Source organism: Schistocerca nitens, chromosome 7 (assembly GCF_023898315.1).
Source record: "Schistocerca nitens isolate TAMUIC-IGC-003100 chromosome 7, iqSchNite1.1, whole genome shotgun sequence".
NCBI classification, from domain to species: Eukaryota; Metazoa; Arthropoda; class Insecta; order Orthoptera; family Acrididae; genus Schistocerca; species Schistocerca nitens.
The window spans coordinates 453,858,617-453,878,779 of NC_064620.1; the positions used below are offsets into that span (position 1 = coordinate 453,858,617).

The 20,163-nt window shown below is 36.9% G+C and overlaps 1 protein-coding gene across 1 annotated transcript in view; it reads left to right on the top strand.

Moving 5' to 3' along the window:
- LOC126195683 (putative neural-cadherin 2) overlaps positions 1-20,163 on the top strand; it is a 72,024-nt gene that overhangs the window by 23,813 nt on the left and 28,048 nt on the right. Inside the window, exons 6-7 of the mRNA XM_049934311.1 lie at positions 10,761-10,999; positions 15,027-15,227. Coding sequence (XP_049790268.1) covers positions 10,761-10,999; positions 15,027-15,227 — 440 coding nt within the window. The remainder of the gene's footprint in view (positions 1-10,760; positions 11,000-15,026; positions 15,228-20,163) is intronic.

The window sequence follows — 20,163 nt, forward strand, 5'->3', positions numbered from 1 at the left end:
AGTACAAGAACATATTAATACCAAAATTGCACACTTAATTTGGTCACAACATAACACAAACATCAAACTTGGTGAACATCTGATTAGCTGTAGAAAATTGTACACTAATCTTATGCCTAAGAAAACAATAGTAACAAAATGATGGGTCTTGCACAACAATTTTTTTTTTCATTGTCTTTTATATTTGGTGCAAGTATGTCCCATATTCAACAATACAAAAAGAGAGTAATAAATGTTTGTCACCTTCTTGGCCATTGCAAGTAAAGAAGATGTCTCAAGATTTAATATTCAATAGTGACAATAAAAATATAAAAACATTGTCTCAGACATCTGGAACTTTTCCAGGGTCTATAGGATGAGTGGTAGTTGCTACTTGACACATCCAGTAAAAATCTTTGCTGATAAAACGCTTTAAGGAAACTGGGGAAGTAATTGTATTCAAACAGGGAAATGTGCTTAATCATATTTATATGGTTTTAATTCAGTGATGTTTCTTAATCCAAATAACCTTCTTGATCTGGGAAAGATAAGTCTATACGCATTAGGATGTGGGCTTTCTTTTATTTCAAATGGACCAATGTCATTGTTTACTTTAACATATGGACAACCTAGCTCAACATCTTTGTCTACTTCAGTATTTTCAAACAATAGATCATTTTCAATTCCTTTAGTTCCTAAGTCTAATTCCTCTTTCCTACACTTAGACACATCCCTCTCTGTTTGCAAAGCATTGACATTTAAACATAAACCTTTGTTTTCATCTGTTCTTTTTAACACTGTGTTGTCACTTAACAACCTACTGTTTTCACCCCCTTTTTTATAAAGTCCACTACGGATTTTTATCCACCATATAGGATACAAGGTTGCACTTACCTTTGCTAATTCTTTCCAAAAGGCATCTTTGTTTATACAGTTTCCATAGTTGTTCCACAAAACTTCTAAAAACTTTACCCCTTTTTCTTGAAAACCCACATTTACATTCCATCCCTTTATATTCTCTTTAATATTATTATTATTACCATTCTCATAGATTAGTGTTTCATAGTTCCCAATAGGCAATAGCTTGTCCTCAGATACACATTCCCTAGTCTGCATTTCACTTAAATTAACCTCATTATTACCCATGTTTGTCACATCACTTACCTTTACTACATCACTTTTCAATTCTACAAATACTTTTATTTCTTCCTCCACACTCTCATCAATAACATCACTTGATTTAGGATCATTATTTAAATGTCCCTCTATTACTTCTTCCTCCTCCTCAACAACAACCCCATCTGCAGTTTCCCCCCTATGTATCTGAATCTCAGCAATTGAGTCTTTGGCTCCATTAAACACATCGTCATCCCCCTTCTTATCAAATAAACCCCCCAAAATAGATTCTATTTGTGGTGTGTCTGACTTGTTATTATCACCAGTATCTTTTTCAGCCCAACTATGGAACTCTGCAATACCTTCAACTTCTGCACTTTCACTATCTACCTGTGCTTGAACACTGTTTTTATTAACTGTATCACTTTTACTCATAGTATCCCAAAACCTTTTATTAAATTCTAATTTATTCATTCTAACAACTACAGTATTTTCATGGTAATTACTCTTTACATTGTATCCTCTCCTTTTCCAGTTTCGGTTATGTGTTGTCCTGTCATAATATTGTCTAGCCCCAAAACTACGGACATCTAGTGGGACTGTCCACCGTTTCCCGGCTGGTTTCCTCGGTCTGTCCATTTGTAGCTGTTGTTTTGTTCACTAGTTTCAACAAACCCCCTTCTATCTTGTTCTCTTCCCCAATACCTATTTCTATCATTCCTGTTATCTCTCCTCCATCCTCCCTCCTGTGTATAGTTTTTGAAATCATTTTCATATCTCCTATCTCCCCTATTTGGAGCATTATTTCCAGAATTTTCAAAGTTTCTCCTCCCATAATAATCTCTATTTACATTCTTGTTCCACCCCCCATACTGGTTGTTGCCAGAGCCAAAACTTTGGTTATTTTCTCTTTCCAAGGCCCTATCTAATCTATCTACAAATTTCAGGAACTCTTCCATTGAATCGTCTGGTCCATGGACCAATTCCCACTGCAGTCTCTCTGGTAATCTTCTTTTTAAAACATCAATTTGTGTCATAATATCAAAAGAATTATTCAAGTGAGCAAGTTTTTTCAATTGATCTCTGCAAAATTTTTGCATTCCCCCTACTTTCCCTCTATACACTGGTCCATTTAGAAATTCTGACTTTAATCTGGCTTGTATGGATTGTGACCAAAATTTGCAAATAAATTTAGCTTCAAACTCTTCAAAAGTATTCCAAGAATCATTATTCTCATTTGCCCAGGATAGGGCCTCCCCTTCTAGAAACCGTTTTACTAACTTAATTTTTATGTTATCTGACATTCCTACAACAAACATATCTTTACATTGGTGAATAAAGTCAATAGGGTGCAGATTTTCACCAGGAAAGCATTTCACTTGGATGTGTCCATACATTGTATTTTGATTGTAAATCGTTTGTTTGGACATCAATGCGTCCTCCAATTGTGTATATTTAGTGTGTATATTTTCTACTTTTGTATCTACATTAGTGGTGTACAGGTTGTATTCCTGTTTAAGGTTTTCTGATGTTTTGTCTATTCTCTGATCTAATCTTTTAGCTTCAGTATCTACTCTGTTGTAAATGACAGCAATGCTGTCTGTGTTCGCTTGTATGTTTTCATTTAAACTTTCAACTTTAACTTGAAATTCTTTTCTGAAGTGTATCAACTGTTCGCTAGTGTTCTTACTGAGGGTAGTTTTAATTTCCTCACACTTCTCATTGAGATGAGTACTTAATAGATCAAAATCCAAACTTAACTTATCCAGTCTATCTGTGTTTTCTTCACTTGATTGTTTAAAATCCAAACTTAACTTATTCAGTCTATCTGTGTTTTCTTCAAGTTTCAAACTTACTTGTTCACTTGATTGTTTAAGTTGCGAGCTTATTTGAGTTGCAAACTCTGCTAGCCACTCTGTTAAGTTTAATTGTTCACCACCCCCTGGTTCAATTTTTACATTTCCTACGATCTCATCCCTCTCAGGTAGAGACATGTTAACAATTAATTATTTTAAACGACAACAAAAAAAAAATACCTTGCTTTATGTCTATGCTATGATGTCGTGGTCGGTGTTCTTGTTGGCTTTCTTCACTTATATTCGGTTTTATTGAAGCTGAAGTCTTGAGTGATGAAATCCATTGACATAATCCAGACGTTAATCTTCCGAGCGGTGTGATGATAGTTTTTCGTAGTCGCACAAACACACTTTATTTATTTATTTAATTTTGACATATTTTCACTGTTGCCACAATGCACAAATAATTTTTTTTTTTTTTTGGAATGCCAAGCACTTACGAAATTTATCGCTGCACTATTATCATCGATGCACTTAAAGATCCCGGACGAGCCCCCACTTTTGTAATGGTCCGCCTAAGTCGTCGTTGATATCGCTAATTGCTGTAAACGCACTATTTCACTCCAATTTACGGAGCTTGTTAGCACTTGATGTTAGGTTGGCGCCATTACAATGTATTGTATTGTAGTAATCGCTGCTGCTTGCTGGATCGCTGCTGTGTCTCGATGCTGATGCTGGCTCTAAATCTGGTTGTCTAGGGTTAAAAAACATGAGGTCCCATGTTTTTCATGTGCTTTTGATGATAAAGAACGAGCGAAACCAACACGTATGTAAATATCAAATATTTATTACTTTAGTGGCCATATTAATTCCACTGTCCACCAAAGACCATAACACAACACAAAGTAGTACTTCCTTTACATGTTCTTTGCCTTGTTTTGCCAAACAATAACACAGAAACACACTTCACCAAAGTGACATTCCGACTGCCCTACTGCCTCCGACTGTCTTCTCGACCCTTCTTGCTGCTTGTATTTATAACATTGTCAAAGAACTACTAAAAAGAGATATAGTTTATAAGTCACATGTACATCTGTTATCATAATTTGTGCAGAAAAGTTATTAATTTGCATCGAGTGACATAATTTAACATGTTATTAAAATGACAGACAGATTTGTTGACTTGACAGAATAATTCTTTGTTACAAAAAGGCTGTTTTTTAGAAGTTTGTCAATTGACTTCTCTAATTTGCATAAATAAGTAAGTAACATGAATTATTAAGAATTAAATTGGTTTTCGTCTAAAATAGGATTGATTACGTGAATACTGAGTGAAAACGCTCCTAGTGAACAAATAGGTTTCACTGGGTGATTTTTATTTAAGGAGATCCAAAATACCTAAGTTGGTCACTATTTTTCGTACTTCATATTAATTATTTAAGATGAACTTAGTGTTTTTACATGATGACATTTGCTGTATCAGTGATCAAGTGATATTAACTTTTGTGTGGGTCAGTTATTCAGTATAATTTAATGGGTTGACTGTTTATGGAGACATGTTGTGCAATCATTGTTAACATACACAATAACTTTTCTATAATCATAAATACTCATTAAACTGGTTGAATTTGGAAGGGATCGCATACTTCATTAAAGTAAAGCCTTTAATATGTTCCGTTACAAGGTACAGATTTCAAATTAAAATGTCACACACAGCGAGTGGTGATCGTATGTTGCTGTTTAATTACTGAACATGAACATCTATTCCTACCTGTGTTGATTGAGAGTGGTGCTTATATGAAGTTACGCGTGTGTCGCGCACCAGCGCAGATACAGATTCGTACAGCAGTTTGGTAGGAATATGTCAATGCTGATGAAACAAGTAAATATACAATGATTAATAGTTTGTTTTGGTACCCTGACCCTGTAATAGATCATAATTTCAATTATTAAAATGAATAAATGTGCATTGGTGGCCCCACATTGGGCGCCAGTGTGGCGTTCGCTGTGTTATTTGGTGGTTTGCTATTTTATTAATTTGTAAATGAAAATGATAATTTTATTTTATTACATTGAGTAATTACTAAATTATTTTTCTCCCGGCTAAGGATTTGGTCAAGTTGCTAAAGAACTCCAAGTTAACGTCGTGTTAAAAGTGTTGTCTGTAAGTTGTATAAGTGTCACTAAATCACAGTTCATATACAACTATTGATTATGATGGAAACAGCTATCTTCAGCAAAATGATCATTAAAACCACCGAATATCAGCCACGCACAACACTGACATATGTTACCTGAAACAATATTCTTCGCAACTCGTGCGCAATTAATTTCGGCTCCATACATCAGCTAGAAAAGTTTGTTATAAGGATCGTGCTATGAGCACTGTTTTTAAAGAACCAATCTGATTCGAATTATTTTCATTAAAATGAGTTTGGGACCACCGGTGCACATTTATTACCTTCGGCATTTATGTCTGCAGAGTTGTGCAATTTGAATTTGCCGCTGAGATAATTGTTAAGATGGCGGCAGACAATTGATAGAGACTTTCTATTGTTAGAGCAAATAGGATAAGTATTTGAAATGCTTATTAAACTTTACTTTTGTATTGTGCACTATTTAGACTTCATCAAGCAAACATTTGACTTTTTTTCTAAGGTAAAACACAGACAAAAAATGCGATACAAATCGCTATCATCAATGGCTGCGCTACTTGCAGCGGAAAGAAATAATTAACACAGATAATGCTTTCTGACAGAGGAATTAAAGTTACAAATAATTATTCACTCATATTTATAATAATAATGAACCCTATTCTCAAGTAATAATTAACAAATAATTACAATTTCTGAACAGACCTCAGTTTGATATGTGTCTTGCGTCCTGAACCTACAAAAGCCAACCAACAAAAGGTAAAAACAAAAGAAGACAAACACAGATCATAAAAGGAATTTACAATTATCATTGTCTTTGTATGATACACATCGATATGTCCAATTACATCATAAAATATTATATAAAAAATTAATATTTATTTCACTGTTTTTTCAAATGTCGGATAGATAATGTTTGTAACTGTTAGAGGCATAATTTCCTCTTGTCGCACTGCAGCTAAAATTTATCTCATGGATGTTACACTGTGTCCTGAGGACGTAACCACAGGTTGCCTGAAAATATACTTAGTAACGTTTCCAAATGACCCTGTAATGCTCCAAATGCTTCAACATTTCCTGTGGGTGTTGTTGATGTTGTTCTAGGATGGCTGAAAATACAAGCACAACACCCAGGTATGCAAAACAGAATAGAAGGCCTTGAAGGGCAGAGACAATAAACCTTTGCCATGTCTGTGCTGCATTCCCTAATCCCAGTGTCATATGCATGCTTTCTAATAGCACAAAGGGTGATCTAATTGCAGTCTTTGGAATGTCTTCTTTTGCCACTGGTATCTGTTTATTGGCTTTCACCCAGTTCATTCCACCATGTAATTCAAACTGTAGTCCCATAAAAGTGTTCCCATAATAATGGTCAGGTACTGTTCTCACACTAAGCACACAGTACTCTCTGCAGGGGTGCCAGGCTAGTCCTTTTTTTTAGGAACCAGGTGTAAGGTGGAGGACCACGGATTTCTTGACTATCTAATAATGCCCTGTCTTAGCATAGTGTCAAATTCTGCCTTGGCAGTAGTGAGGTGGTCTAGTGCAATAGACCTAGGTCTGCATGAAACTAGTGGGCCATCTGTCATTTCGATGTGGTGCACCATGTTGTATGGTATTTGTGGTATTTGCTTTGGAGCTGCTGGTGGTCTGGTCAAATTCAGAAACTAACTCAATAGAAAGGTATATTCACTCACTTGTGCCCTTATCAGCTTCATGCTGTGGATGGGCACACTGAGATGAACCTGTGGCAGTTAACCTTGTAATGCTGTTGACCAATTGGGTGTTCATTATGTCTGATTAAGAGTTTGTAATGTGCCAAACGATCTGTGCCAGGGGACTGATGACCTCAGAAGTTAAATCCCATAGTGCTCAGAGCCATTTGATCTGTGCCAGTTATAGCTTCTGTGTCATGTGTGGCAGTAAAATCCCAGGTGAACAGACAGCATAATCCTACCAGAATGAGATTTTCACTCTGCAGCGGAGTGTGCGCTGATATGAAACTTCCTGGCAGATTAAAACTGTGTGCCCGACCGAGACTCAAACTCGGGGTCTTTGCCTTTCACGGGCAAGTGCTCCACCATTTGAGCTACCCAAGCACGACTCACGCCCCGTCCTCAGAGCTTTACTTCTGCCAGTATCTCGTCTCCTACCTTCCAAACTTTACAGAAGCTCTCCTGCGAACCTTGCAGAACTAGCACTCCTGAAAGAAATGATATTGTGGAGACATGGCTTAGCCACAGCCTGGGGGATGTTTCCAGAATGAGATTTTCACTCTGCAGCGGAGTGTGCGCTGATATGAAACTTCCTGGTGTGAGTCGTGCTTCGGTAGCTCAGATGGTAGAGCACTTGCCCGCGAAAGGCAAAGGTCCCGAGTTCAAGTCTCGGTTGGGCACACAGTTTTAATCTGCCAGGAAGTTTCAGGATAGTCCTAGGTTAAAGTTAATCATCTGGATGCTGTTGGTCACAACAGACAAGTGAAAAGATGATGAGATGGTGTTCGGCAGTCAGTGGCACCTGTGACCAACACCGGCATTTGTGTGAAAGCATGGTGCCATACAATTTGGTGCCTCCTTGCTGTATCTCTGGTGATACCAACACCCAGGCAGCTCACCCTGAGAAGAAGTAACATTTCTAGGGAACCAGCTCCTCAAACGTTTGCAGTAGCATGCTCTACTGTTTACAGTGTCGTCTTTTGACTACAGCATGCCAACCTGCATCCATAACATTTCCCCCTTCTCCATGAGCAAGTCATGATCAGTGCATGCTACAGTTGCTGTGGCTGTCGTAATGCTGAACTATGTTGTAAATGTGCTAGCCTGGGCTAAGCTGATGGCTTCCTGTATTTGGCCTGCAAGTTCCTTCACTGTAGTCAAAGACATGTGAGTTTGAGATGCCTTTATTCCAAACAGCAAACATGACACAATAAGCTCAGAAAAACAAGGAATAAAAGGATACACAGAATAAGCTTAAAACACGTAAAAAATCCAGTAGCCCTGGTGACTGGGTGTGGAACTGTTTTGACAGCCATGGTTCACTTGGCTACACCACATCACACTGCACCACCAACACTAGGCAAACACTTAATTCAGCACTATCACATGCCAACTCACTGATGTCAGACATTATAAATTCTTGCATTTAATGAGAGAGTGGTTATCAAATAAGGATTGCTGAATGTCATTAATATACAAGTAAACAAATTATATATGTATCTGTATAGCTCCTACATGTAGAATTTGCATGAGATACCACTGTCAATATTCCTGGAAGCTTTCTTATAATGTAACTACAAATCACGGGGAAAAAATTATTTTAATGATGTTGGAAGTGTTCATATTATTTGGTACCACGCTGTGCCTTTATATCATTTTACGATGTGTAATAACGTGAGTGGCTCACCACTTAATATGTCACTATATGCTGCAGATCATTATTAACACAATGAAAATACTTAATTGCAGCACTGGACAATATTTCATCTGTGACACATATTATTCACAATTAAGTACTATAAGTGTTTAACATACTAACCCTTTCTGCAGAATGTTTCTTCCCATTTGCCATACAGAACTGCAATAAGAACCATCTGTGAGGAGAAAATGAATTACCCTAGATTCGCAGCACTGAAACAAATAATAGATGCTCATTAACATTCAAGTCATGTGACAGAGTTCCAAAAGAGTGCGGAAGTTCAGTGTACTGTCTGTTAAAGCAAACCAGAATGGAGTCATCTATACAAAAAAAGGTATAGGGATCACTGAGGGTAGTCCCTTGTTTAGAAAGCATTGTCTGTTTCAAAGAAATCATTAGCAAGAAAAGTAACAATTTTTTGGGCAGTTGGGCCTCTATCTTATGAAATGCAGCTAATTACTGTTCTGTTATGAATACCAGTGTTATCATGCTAACAGTAGGAGACAAGCAGCAGCTATTTAGAACTGCTTCACATTGTTAATAGTATTTTGGATCATTGCATGTGACTGATGATTGTACTCCATAATGGAATCTAATTCGGAACATGACGAGTGAATGAATTTGAAAGTATAAATACACAATTAATGCTAATACAAACAGTAGCTATGATGATAATAAAAGTAATGTAATTTTCCTTTTTATGTTCATTAATGAAAACCATTCTCTTTTCAAAACTGATAGTGTGCACGGCTACATTACATGGTCATAACAGACTTATTTATTAACCAGACAAACTTGGCCCTTTGAAGCAAGAAGTAAATGTGAATAAAAAGAATGCGGGTACCTGGTTGTACTATATAGCTATTTTATTTTCATGTATTATGGTGTAATGTTAGCTGATATGAGTACTTTCATGAATGTACTATATTGCACCTTACTATCTCCATTATTTAAATTTTACAAAATGTTGTGACTGTAAAAACTGTTAAAACACCGACTCATTCCATATCATAGCTACTCAAATATGAGACATTCCAGAAAGTAAGTACTGTTTTGAAACCAAAAAAACCATAAAAACCTTTGTTTCTTCAAAACAAAATTATTTTTACAAGAAAGAGCATTTCTTAAACTATTTTTCAACATAGTTGTCACCATTGTTCAGACACCAGAGAAGACAGCCACTACTGAACATTGCTTTTTGTGTTGTCATCGCTGTCAAAGTGGCTTCCTCCAAAATCATGCTTCACGTTCAAAAATGAGTGGTGGTCAGAATGAGTGAGATCAGGGCTGTATGGCAGGTGATCAGATTGCTCCCAACAAAATTGTTGAGTGACACGAGCAGAATGCGGATGTGCATTGCCATGAAGCAATACAATGCCTTGACTGAGCATTCCACATCTTCTGTTCTGAACTGCTTCCCAAAGTTTTCTCAGTTTTCTATAGTATCCTACTACAGACAGTTTCACCTCTGAGAGCACATAATTTTTTGTGCAGGCAATGTTGTTTTGAATTTTTGTTTTTTGGTGCATCATGAGTGCCTCCAGTCCACTGACTGTTATTTGGTTCTGGCGTGGCATGACAAGCCCAAGTTTCATTATTGGTCACAATTCTGTTTAAAAGTTCATCAGTATATCAGATAATAAATGTCAAAGCACTGCCTATTTTCTTCATTTTCGTGGACATCCATAAGCATTTTTGGAACCAAATGGGAACATAATTTGCTAAAATTTAAGCAAATTGTGACAATATCATGCAAAAAAAGTTTTAGAAATTTATGTAAACTCATCACAAAGCATTCTTATTGTGAACTGTGTGTTTTCACGAATTTTCTCATGTGCTTTCTCAACCAAACCATCAATGACAACAGAAGGCTGTCCACTCAATGCTTCATTATAAAAATTGTTTTGTCCATCATTGTCTCACCCACTTTTTGACCAGTCCCTCACTCACTGAATTTTCAGCATAAATCTCTACAAGTTGACAATGAATTCTGGCTGCCTTAACACTCTTTGTATTCAAAAAATGTATTACAGAATGCACTTCACAGTTGGAGGGTTCAGAGATTGTCTTAAAATTTTTGAACTATCACTAGCAAATGTTAACACATCACAATCCAGCTGTAACATCATCAGTGGAAAGACAATGAACCACAGAGGAGTGTGAATGTGCTGGACTGTGACACTAGTGCTATGATGGTGGCAGAACGATTGTACTTACTTTCTGGACACACATTGTACTATGGGAAAAACAAAGCGCGTGATAAAATTATAAATAAAAACAATGTTTGTGTCATTCTCTTCAGGTGCAGTGATGCTCAGATTTTAGCTGCAACCAGTAAGGATTGCACTGAGAAAGACTGTGCAAGTACCTCTTGTGGTAATACTGAGAACTGTCTGAATCTTCATTCCAAGTTCTATTATGAATGCCGGTGTCCTGATGATGTAACAACCATGAACTGCAAATTTCTTGGTGATAAAGACACATTTGGAATTGGTGTTTGGGCTTTAATAGCTTTGTTGTCTACACTTTTCTTAATATTAGGTAAGAACTGAATTACAGTACATAATTGTATTGGATTCATTTCAGAAAACCATTATATTTAACTTTTGTGAGGAACATTTCCTTACAACGTAACTATTTAGATGCTTAAAAAAACAAAGGATGCATGTTGATATAGTTTTTTGTGCCTATACATCCTACATTTCTCAGGTTTTTCTTAATGATTGTTGCCTTCTCTATCAGTTAAAATATTTATAACAATGAAAAAGATATTTAGCTTTCTCTCTTTATTCTCATGCTAACTATTTCATTTCGTTGCTGGCAGTGTATTTATTGTACAGGGTGTCAATAAAAGAATGTCTCAGCAGTAAATATGAATATCATCAACTGTAAATGTTGTAGAGTGTTGGTTAAAGGTCCTAATTAAAGAGTAACTCAAAAATATTTAGTTAAGTGCATGAACAAGTACTGCTTTGTCATTTTCCCACTTGCAGGCCACACATACAAAATGGCAGCTACTGAGTGTAACACATTTTTTGTTCAGCAATTTTCTAAGAGTGAACACCTCACCTAACAACTGTGCATTTTGAAGTGCCAATTCCAGGATGGCATGGTATGCCAGACCAGGATCAGCTCTGCTCAGGGAATTAGTGAAGAGCATCAGTCTGCTGGCGAGCCTTGATGTGGTTTTCAGGCGGTTCCTCACAATGTGCCAAGTGAATACTAAGCTGGTACCCATTCTCACACAGCAAACATTATATGCATCTCAGACATTCCAGTATTCACCTCAAGCAGGAACCAGCCAAAGAATTAGACAAGTAACATGAATGTCTTCACTGTGGTTCTTAACTGAAGCTTAAACACAAAAGCATTATCATATGCACTTATCACCATCAACATTTTTTTCTGTTATTCATAGTGAATTTAAAAAAAGTCAGGTTAAACTTCCCTCCTGTTACAAGAAGTACTGTACAATAGTAGTAAAATGTTGTACTACCAACTTCCATATTTTGTGGAAGCATTTTATAGTACACATATATAGTTATGAATTGTGTATTTCATATTGTTTTGTATCAGCAATGTACAATGTGAATATAGGAGTAGTAACAGTTGACTGCTTTATTTATTCCATTTCATTTATATATTCTAAGTGAAGAATAACTATTTAAGCATAACATGAAATAAGCACTTAGTGTTTCATTAATCTAATAATAGCTACAACAACATTTTTCAGCAGATGCTGCAAAATCTTACGGTTTTTATCATATTTTTTCATTGGTCCTTTAGATCATACAAAGAAATTCATCATAATAATGTATGATATAAAGGAACAATAAAAAATACAATTCAATATAGTCAGTTTTTGCAGAATCGTCTGAAAAGGTGATAATTAGTGTGATCAGTGAACCATTACCTCCTTATTTCATATGACTAAAGCTGCTACATGTGCTTCAAAACCTTAAAAAGTTATTAATAATGAAGAAATCTGTTCTCCGTCATCTTTAGCTCACACTAAGAAAACGTTATTCATATGTTATTGTGTTTGTTAACACTTACTCACTTTTTCCTGTTCTTAAAATCAAAGGTCTTTTATAACTTGAGTCACAGTTTGGTTGACACTATCTTTGGCAGCAAATGTGTCCAACGTATGACTGAGTGACCTATTTTATACCCTTCAGGTATTAATAACATAACAAACATTGTCTGGTGATTAGGATCAACATATTCTCACTTAGTTTTTGAAAACAGATGAAATTTCATCTTTTTTGCTGTCAATGTCATCATTCACTACTGCACTTTAAACGTACTTTAAACATAAGTTTGAGTACTATAGTACAGCCAAATTAATACTTAGAGCTGTCATCCAAATGTAAAGGTAATCTTAATATGTCAGGCAACTTTAAACTGTATATTCTGATGATGCTGTTGTTCATTTGAAGAGTGAAACCGGTCATAATAAAAAATACAAAGTGCGACTTGTGGCTATTTTTGAAAACTTAGTTTTAACAGTCATTCCCCCTGCAGACAATGCCTGCTCTTGGTATATTCTCACTTTCTTTTAAAAAGTACTTCTGCAACTTAAAAATAATATTATCTAAGTACAAACTTGATAAAATTCTCTTGAGCTCCCAGCTGCTTCAAGTGGTTTGAAATCCAAGAGCTTTTGGCTGAATACTACTTGGCCATTGTTAGGGGACTACTACCATGCTGCCTTCTGTGACGCGTCCAGTACTTGCTCCAGAGCCATATAAGGTAATGTTTTCATTGCTTGCCTGCCATCCTGCCATGTCCACTTCAGCTTTCAGATGTCCGGGTCCCAAGCCATGCTTAGCTGTGAGCCACTGCCTCCATTAATGGTGTTGTCACAAATTTTTATCTTGATCGGTTCTTTCATTGCACTATCCCCGGAACTGTTAGTCATGTAATAACAGATGTATGAATGCAATACAATGTCCACTTCTTGGAGCATGCTCTGTTACTGCTGATTTCTCAGGGTATAAAAGGTGAAAGCATAGCTTATGTTCTAAGCAGCACTATTCAATAGTACACACAGTTTGTCCAGCATAAAATTGTCCATGCCCACATGGTATTTTATATACTCCTGGAGTTCTGAGGCCTACATCATCTTTCACAGGTGTCATGAGTTGTGTAATTTTTGCTAAGGCTGAATTGATTTTATATGTCTATAGGGTTGGCTGACCTTTCCTCTAACTGAGCCACAGAATGGAAAGGACACAAGCTGCTTTGAGTCATCCTTGGAGTCCATCTTCCGACATGTTTTCTGAAAGGTGGCTTGTGAAACTGGGCAGTTGTTGTAGCCATCACACCTGAAGACTTTCCATAAATGGCTTAGTACCTTCAGCAGGTTTTCAGTTTTTGAGATGGCTTCTCCTCAATGCATGAGGCTCCTCAGAATAGAATTTTTCTGTGATGGGTGCTGATAGCGTGCAGATATTTGTCTGTGTGGGCAGGTATTCAGTAAACACTATGGCTGAGACATGCATTTGCTTTATGGCAGACAAGGATGTCAAGGAATGGCAGGGTACACTTTCTCTCTGTCTCAATCATGAACACGATATTTTTGATTTGGTCCAAGAATTGTTCCAGTTTTTCACATCCAAAGAATGTGTCACTGACATAATGATAAAAGTAACAAGACTAAGCAGGAATGGTGTCCAGGGTGATAACATCAAAGTACTCCATAAACAGGATGGATACAACTGGGAGCTGATAGGCTCCACAGCATGACACTATCTGTCTGGTTAAAAAATTCTCTATCATGCAAAAAAATTATAATGCTGTCAGACTGTGCTTAAATAAATCCACAACATTATCATCAAATAATTTGGAGAGCAGTCTATAGAATCTTCACACACATTCCCATCAAAAGTTCTGTAGATCTTCTCTCCCAGTTATTTGACAACACTGTTGTGGATTTATTTAAGCACATTCTGATGATGTGACCTCAGAACACCAGGAGTATATAAAATATCATGTGGGTGCATACTATTGAACAGACCTGCATAGAACATGAAAGAAGCTTCACCTTTGGTACCCTGAGAAATCAGCAATAGCAGGGCATGCTCTAAAAAATGGACATTGTATGGCGATCATTGAAACATCTGTTATCACACAGACTAAGAGTTTCTGGGGTAGTATAATACTGAGATAAAAATTTGTATCAACATGCTCAACAAAGCTGGTGGCCTGCAGCTAAGCATGGTTTGGGACCTGGCTATCAGAAGATTGAAGCAGGTGTAGTGGTCATGCAATGAAGAAATTCCGTTATATGGTGCTGGAGTGAGCACCAGTGACATCACAGAAGGCAGAATGGCTATGTAAGGACAGTAACAGCAACCAAACTAGTTTCCACTTGACAGTGGTTGAGGACTACTGAGCCAGATGTTCATGGATTTTAAACCACTGGACATGGTGGAAGCTCTAGAGAATTTTGTAAGTACATGTCAATGCACAACCTTGCATTTGTATATTAAGTGAAATCCTGTCTGTAACAACATTTTAGTATTATTTATAAATATTATACTTATGAGGTTCTTTCAAATTACAGTTCTGGCTGGAGTTATTCTTATTTATAAACATCACCACAACACTGATCAGAAGAAAGAGCAGATAAAAAATGATGTACGAGAAAATGTAATTCATTATGATGATGACGGTGTTGGTGAAGGTGACATGACTTCCTCCAATGTGAAACCACTGATGAGTCCTGTCAATGGAACTGAAATTGTAGTCTCTTTCGAACTACACAGTAAGTAAGATTGCAACAGTTTTTTGAAGATGGTACTACAAAATACCCAACATATTATCTTTAAAATTTGTGTTAGTCATATACTGCATACTTCACATTTACTGCAACATGTTGGAAAATACAGGCCTTTAACAATGAGTAGCAGGATTTATTTTATTTATTCACTCATTCATCCAGGGACTATCTTACAATGATGTAGGATTTGCCATGATAATACAATGAAAATAAACAGCTCAAAAATATATAAACGCACAGAATATATGAGGAGTATTCAATAAGCAATGCCACAGAACTTTTTTCTCTGCCAGTTCTGGTTAAAAAAAGTGCAGAATCTATTATGGAACATCGCGGAATATTCCCACCTTAGCCTCTACAGTTTCTTGAAGCTCCAGTAGGTGGTGGCACTATACATAGCCTTCAAAATGATGTCTGTAACTGTGGTGTGCTCCAAGCATAGAGTTTCTTTTGGTGGAAAACCAGAGCATTACAGATATTTGTGGTTGCTTTCCAAATGTCTACAGAGACCTGGCAGTGAACAAAATCAACACGAGTCACTGGGCGAGACATCTGTCATCATTGCAATGAGGTTGCACAAGCGTGTCCAATCTCCTGTGTGCCAGTCAGTGGCACACAGCTGTGACTCCTGCAATGTTGTAACCTGTGGACACTATCATTTGAAGTGATTCACGATCAGACACCTCACTGCTCAACTGGATGTCTCCTTTGGTGGTGCTGACACAGTACCATCTGTTCAGGTACTCAAAAGTCTGTGCCTGCTGGGTGGTGGGTTCCTCACTGCCTAACAGAAGATCATAAACAGCAATGAAGCATCATCTGTGTGGAACTGCTTGTGCATTACAAGGCTCATTGTGACAATTTTTTTATCATCATCACAAGTGATGAAACACGAGTTCGTCACTTTGAACTGGAAACAAAATGGCAATCCGCGGAGTGGTGTTACACCAGCTTTCCTCTGAATAAAAAGTTCAAAGCCATGCCCTCAGTCAGAAAAATCATGGTGAAGATCTGGGATTGTCATGGTCTATTCTGTGGTGCAACAATCAACTCTCAAAGTTTATTGTGTTACCCTCAGGAAATTGAAGAAAACACTTCAGCATGTTTGTTGCCAGAAAAATAAAAATAAACTTCTCCTTCTCCAAGGCCTCCCACAAGTCTGCACATCTGAGAGAAGCTCACAAATCTTTATTGGACTGTTCATCCTTATCCACCCTACAATCTGGACCTCATGCCTTCCAACTTCCATGCGTTTAGCCCAATAACGGGTACATTTTGCAGGAATCAGTATGTGGATTCAAGGGAGGTTATTGTCACAGAAAGCTGTCTTTGATGCCGACCTGTAGAGTGGTATCATGTGGGCATACAGACTTTCCCAGTGAGGTGACAAAAGGCCATTACATTGAACAGAGATTGTTTCGAAAATAAGGTTACATAGAAAAAAGTATACAAATATAAAAAAAAGAGAGGGAAATGATTTGGTGCATTGGGATCCTGAATAGAACCAACCTTTTTTCAGAAAAAAAGAAAGAAGTAATGCTTACTGAACTCTGCCTGTATAAGCATCCTTTTGTGAAGATAGGATGAGTGTTTGGCTGTCCCTATTGTACAGAGTGCTATGACATACACACAGTATTCTCCAGACAACTTGTAATGTAAGCATCGATTGGTTCTTCATCGCTATATACTCCTGCACTGTGAGCAACGTGCTATACCAGTTGTGCTAAATCCACTCTGCTCATAAAACTGACACCAGGCCCATAAACATGCCATTATACCCCATGTACATCTTCATGTCTTTCCCCATGATGAGTGAGACTCTGAACTCAGAAGAATGACAAGACATAACTATCATCCACTGCAGATCTTAGTACATGATTCTCTTGGAAAAGCTTTGTCCTGTGATAAGTTGTTGTAGTTACCACCTTTCATTCTTAACCACTACTCTGAGTCCTCTACAAAATTTTTGATTGTGTAGCATGTATTACTGATGAGAAATGTTTTAGCTACCTTTTTAAATAGCTATATTTTAATATTATTTATCACCTCCTTTTACAATTTATTGTACGATTTCATTTTCTCATATAAAATGCTGTTTTGAGCTCTTTCTTTATTTTTCCTTGGTGAATTTAACTCCAAACTGGCACTAGTTCGATGATTATGTGTAGAATGTTTTCCATGATATATACAACAGAGTGGTAGGTGTACACACTTGGTGCAATGAAGATACCTAGTTTTGAAAGCCTTTTTTACAAGAAACCCACCTACAATTTCTAGTTGTTATTCCTGCAGTTTAAAAATTGTGTCCATGTTTTGTTCCAACAACCACCAGAAAGAATCCTATAGCCAAGAACTGAGTGAAAGTAGGTACAGTATGTCACCACAAGGCAATGGCTGTTACAAACTCTTGATAGATCCACAAGAACAAAACATGCTAATGACATTCTTTTTGCCAGCTTCTTTGTCAGTTCATTAATTTATGATCAAAATTCATCCCTGAAAACTTCGTGCTTCTTACACAATCTGTAGATTTATCATCTGTGCTTAATGCAACAGAATCGTTTTCCCTCTTTACTATGAAGTGCATAATGTTTGTATCCTTTAAGAGGAACATTAAAGTACTATATACTGCTCAATCATAAACATCCTTCAGGGTATCATTTGCTTTCTCTAATAGCAGTTTAGGTGTTTTATCAGTGACTTTGATATAGCGAAGAGAACTTTTGTCCATGGCTTATACTGTCTGAAAAGTCATTGATATACGAGGGCTACCCAGAAGATAACAGACATTTTGTCTACTGCAGCAGTGGGTGGGGCTACAGCCACAATCTTTATGCTGTAACATTCCTACACTCACTATGCATCCAGCAGTGATAGTCTATGGTCTGTTGCTATGCTGCTTTGCTTTCTGTGATGTGTTAAAATATGTGCTGCAATAGAAAATTCTGCCACTTGTGAAGTGCATTCTGTGGTTAGGATTTTGTTAGCAAAAATCTTCAAACCAATGTAAATTTGCCAAACGCTGATAAAGTTAAGGCAGGTGATACAAAACAAGCATCAAGGACAACTTAGCATAAAAGTTGTGTTTTTTTCATGAAAACACATGTCCACATACAGACAATTGTACCTGAGAGCTCCAAAGGGTTTTGGATGGGGGGTGCTTGATCATCCACCATACAGCCCAGATTTGATGCTGAGCAACTACCACCTCTTTCCATCAATGAAGACATGGCTCACTACACAACAGAACAACTACTACCTCTTTCCAGAAATGAAGACATGGCTCACTACACAACACTTTGATACTGTTGCTGAATTGCATGCCAGTATAAACCAGTGTTTGCAATCACAGGCTGCAGATTTCTACAGAGATGGTACTGAAAAACTTGTGCCAAAATATGATACGTGTGTCTGAGTTTTAATGGTGGCTGTGTAGAAAAGTAGCTTAAGAGAGTACCTTTAAAATGCATTTAATAAAATTTGTTTTTTCTGTATTGTCAATTTTTTATTTCAAAATGTCTGTTACTTTCTGGATAGCCCTTGTAGATTAATAACAGAATTGGACCCTTACAGTACCCTGAAGAACATCTATGTTTATTTTTTTCTAACCTGACAGTTGTTTTACAAAATATGTATCATCAGTAGATGTGAGAACTATCTCTAACTTTTGCACCCTGTTTTCCAGGTAAGATTAGAACCACTCATTTGCTATTACTCTTAGACGTAAAGCTTGTTTAGAAGTATTTTATGGTCAGCAGTACCAAAAGTCTTGGAGAAGCCTATGGATATACCAGTAACACAGTCATCCTTATGAAGAGTTTCAAGTACAACTTTCGTGAACTCTATATTCGCTAATATGGTACTTCTTCCACTTTGGAAACCAAAGTGTGCTTTGATAAAAGGGTTGTATTTTTTCATGTAGTTCTTTAGTCTTTCATGATTGACTCGGTAATTTTTTAGGATGCAGATAGTAGTGAAACTAGCTTGTAGTTTTCAATACTGTTCAAATTATCTTTCTTTAGTGAGGGCACAACTCATGTACCTTGGGTACTCTGGAAAAATACCTGAACTAAAGGACCCATTTATTATGTTTGTTAACTGGGCTTGTGTGCTCTCCATGCACACCTTCAGAACAGAGAATGAAACTTCATCTGTGCTTGCTAACCTCTTATATTCTAATTTCTGTATTACCTCCATAACTTCAAGCTCTGGAGACATAATATTATTGGATCAATAAACTGACAAAATAACATGCAAGAGTTAATCTGAACAGAAAACAGCAAATGAGAGAAGAAAACTAACTGCTTTTAATGTGGTTGAGATGGGGGCAGAGAAAAAGTTTCCAGCTCTGTTGTACAAAACTCTGTTGTGGGATACAACATCATTACACTTGGCATGTAAGTCACTGTGGGTGCAACATGTGTTTTAGGAAATTTAGTTGCAATGTCTCTGCAGTACCACACAAATAGTCGTTTACAGTATTTGCCAATCCCTGTGGATGTTCTATGGCTGCTGTTGGAAATGTCACCTAAAAAATTAACTCAAACAATGTGCACAATCTAGAAAACTTAGCATTTACAATATTTTTCATATACTCTTCATCCCAGGTGTGATTTGACAATGCCCAAGAAAATGTATGTATTTTATGCTCTGGAAAGATTATTTTGGAGTCCTGCAATTTTTTTTATATTTTACCATGCCTGTCTTTAGCTTTATTAACTGACAGTAATAACCAGAAAGACAAAGATCTCTTACAAATACTGTCCACTTTTCTCTGTCAGTGTCCATAAAGAGACAGTGTAACACTGATGCTGAGCTTTTCTGTACCCTAGTAGCAAAGTTAACTATTTGTGCCACACCAAGAGTATTCATGCATCTTCCATTGTTTCATTGCTTAATTTATGGACAGAATCCAGTGGGC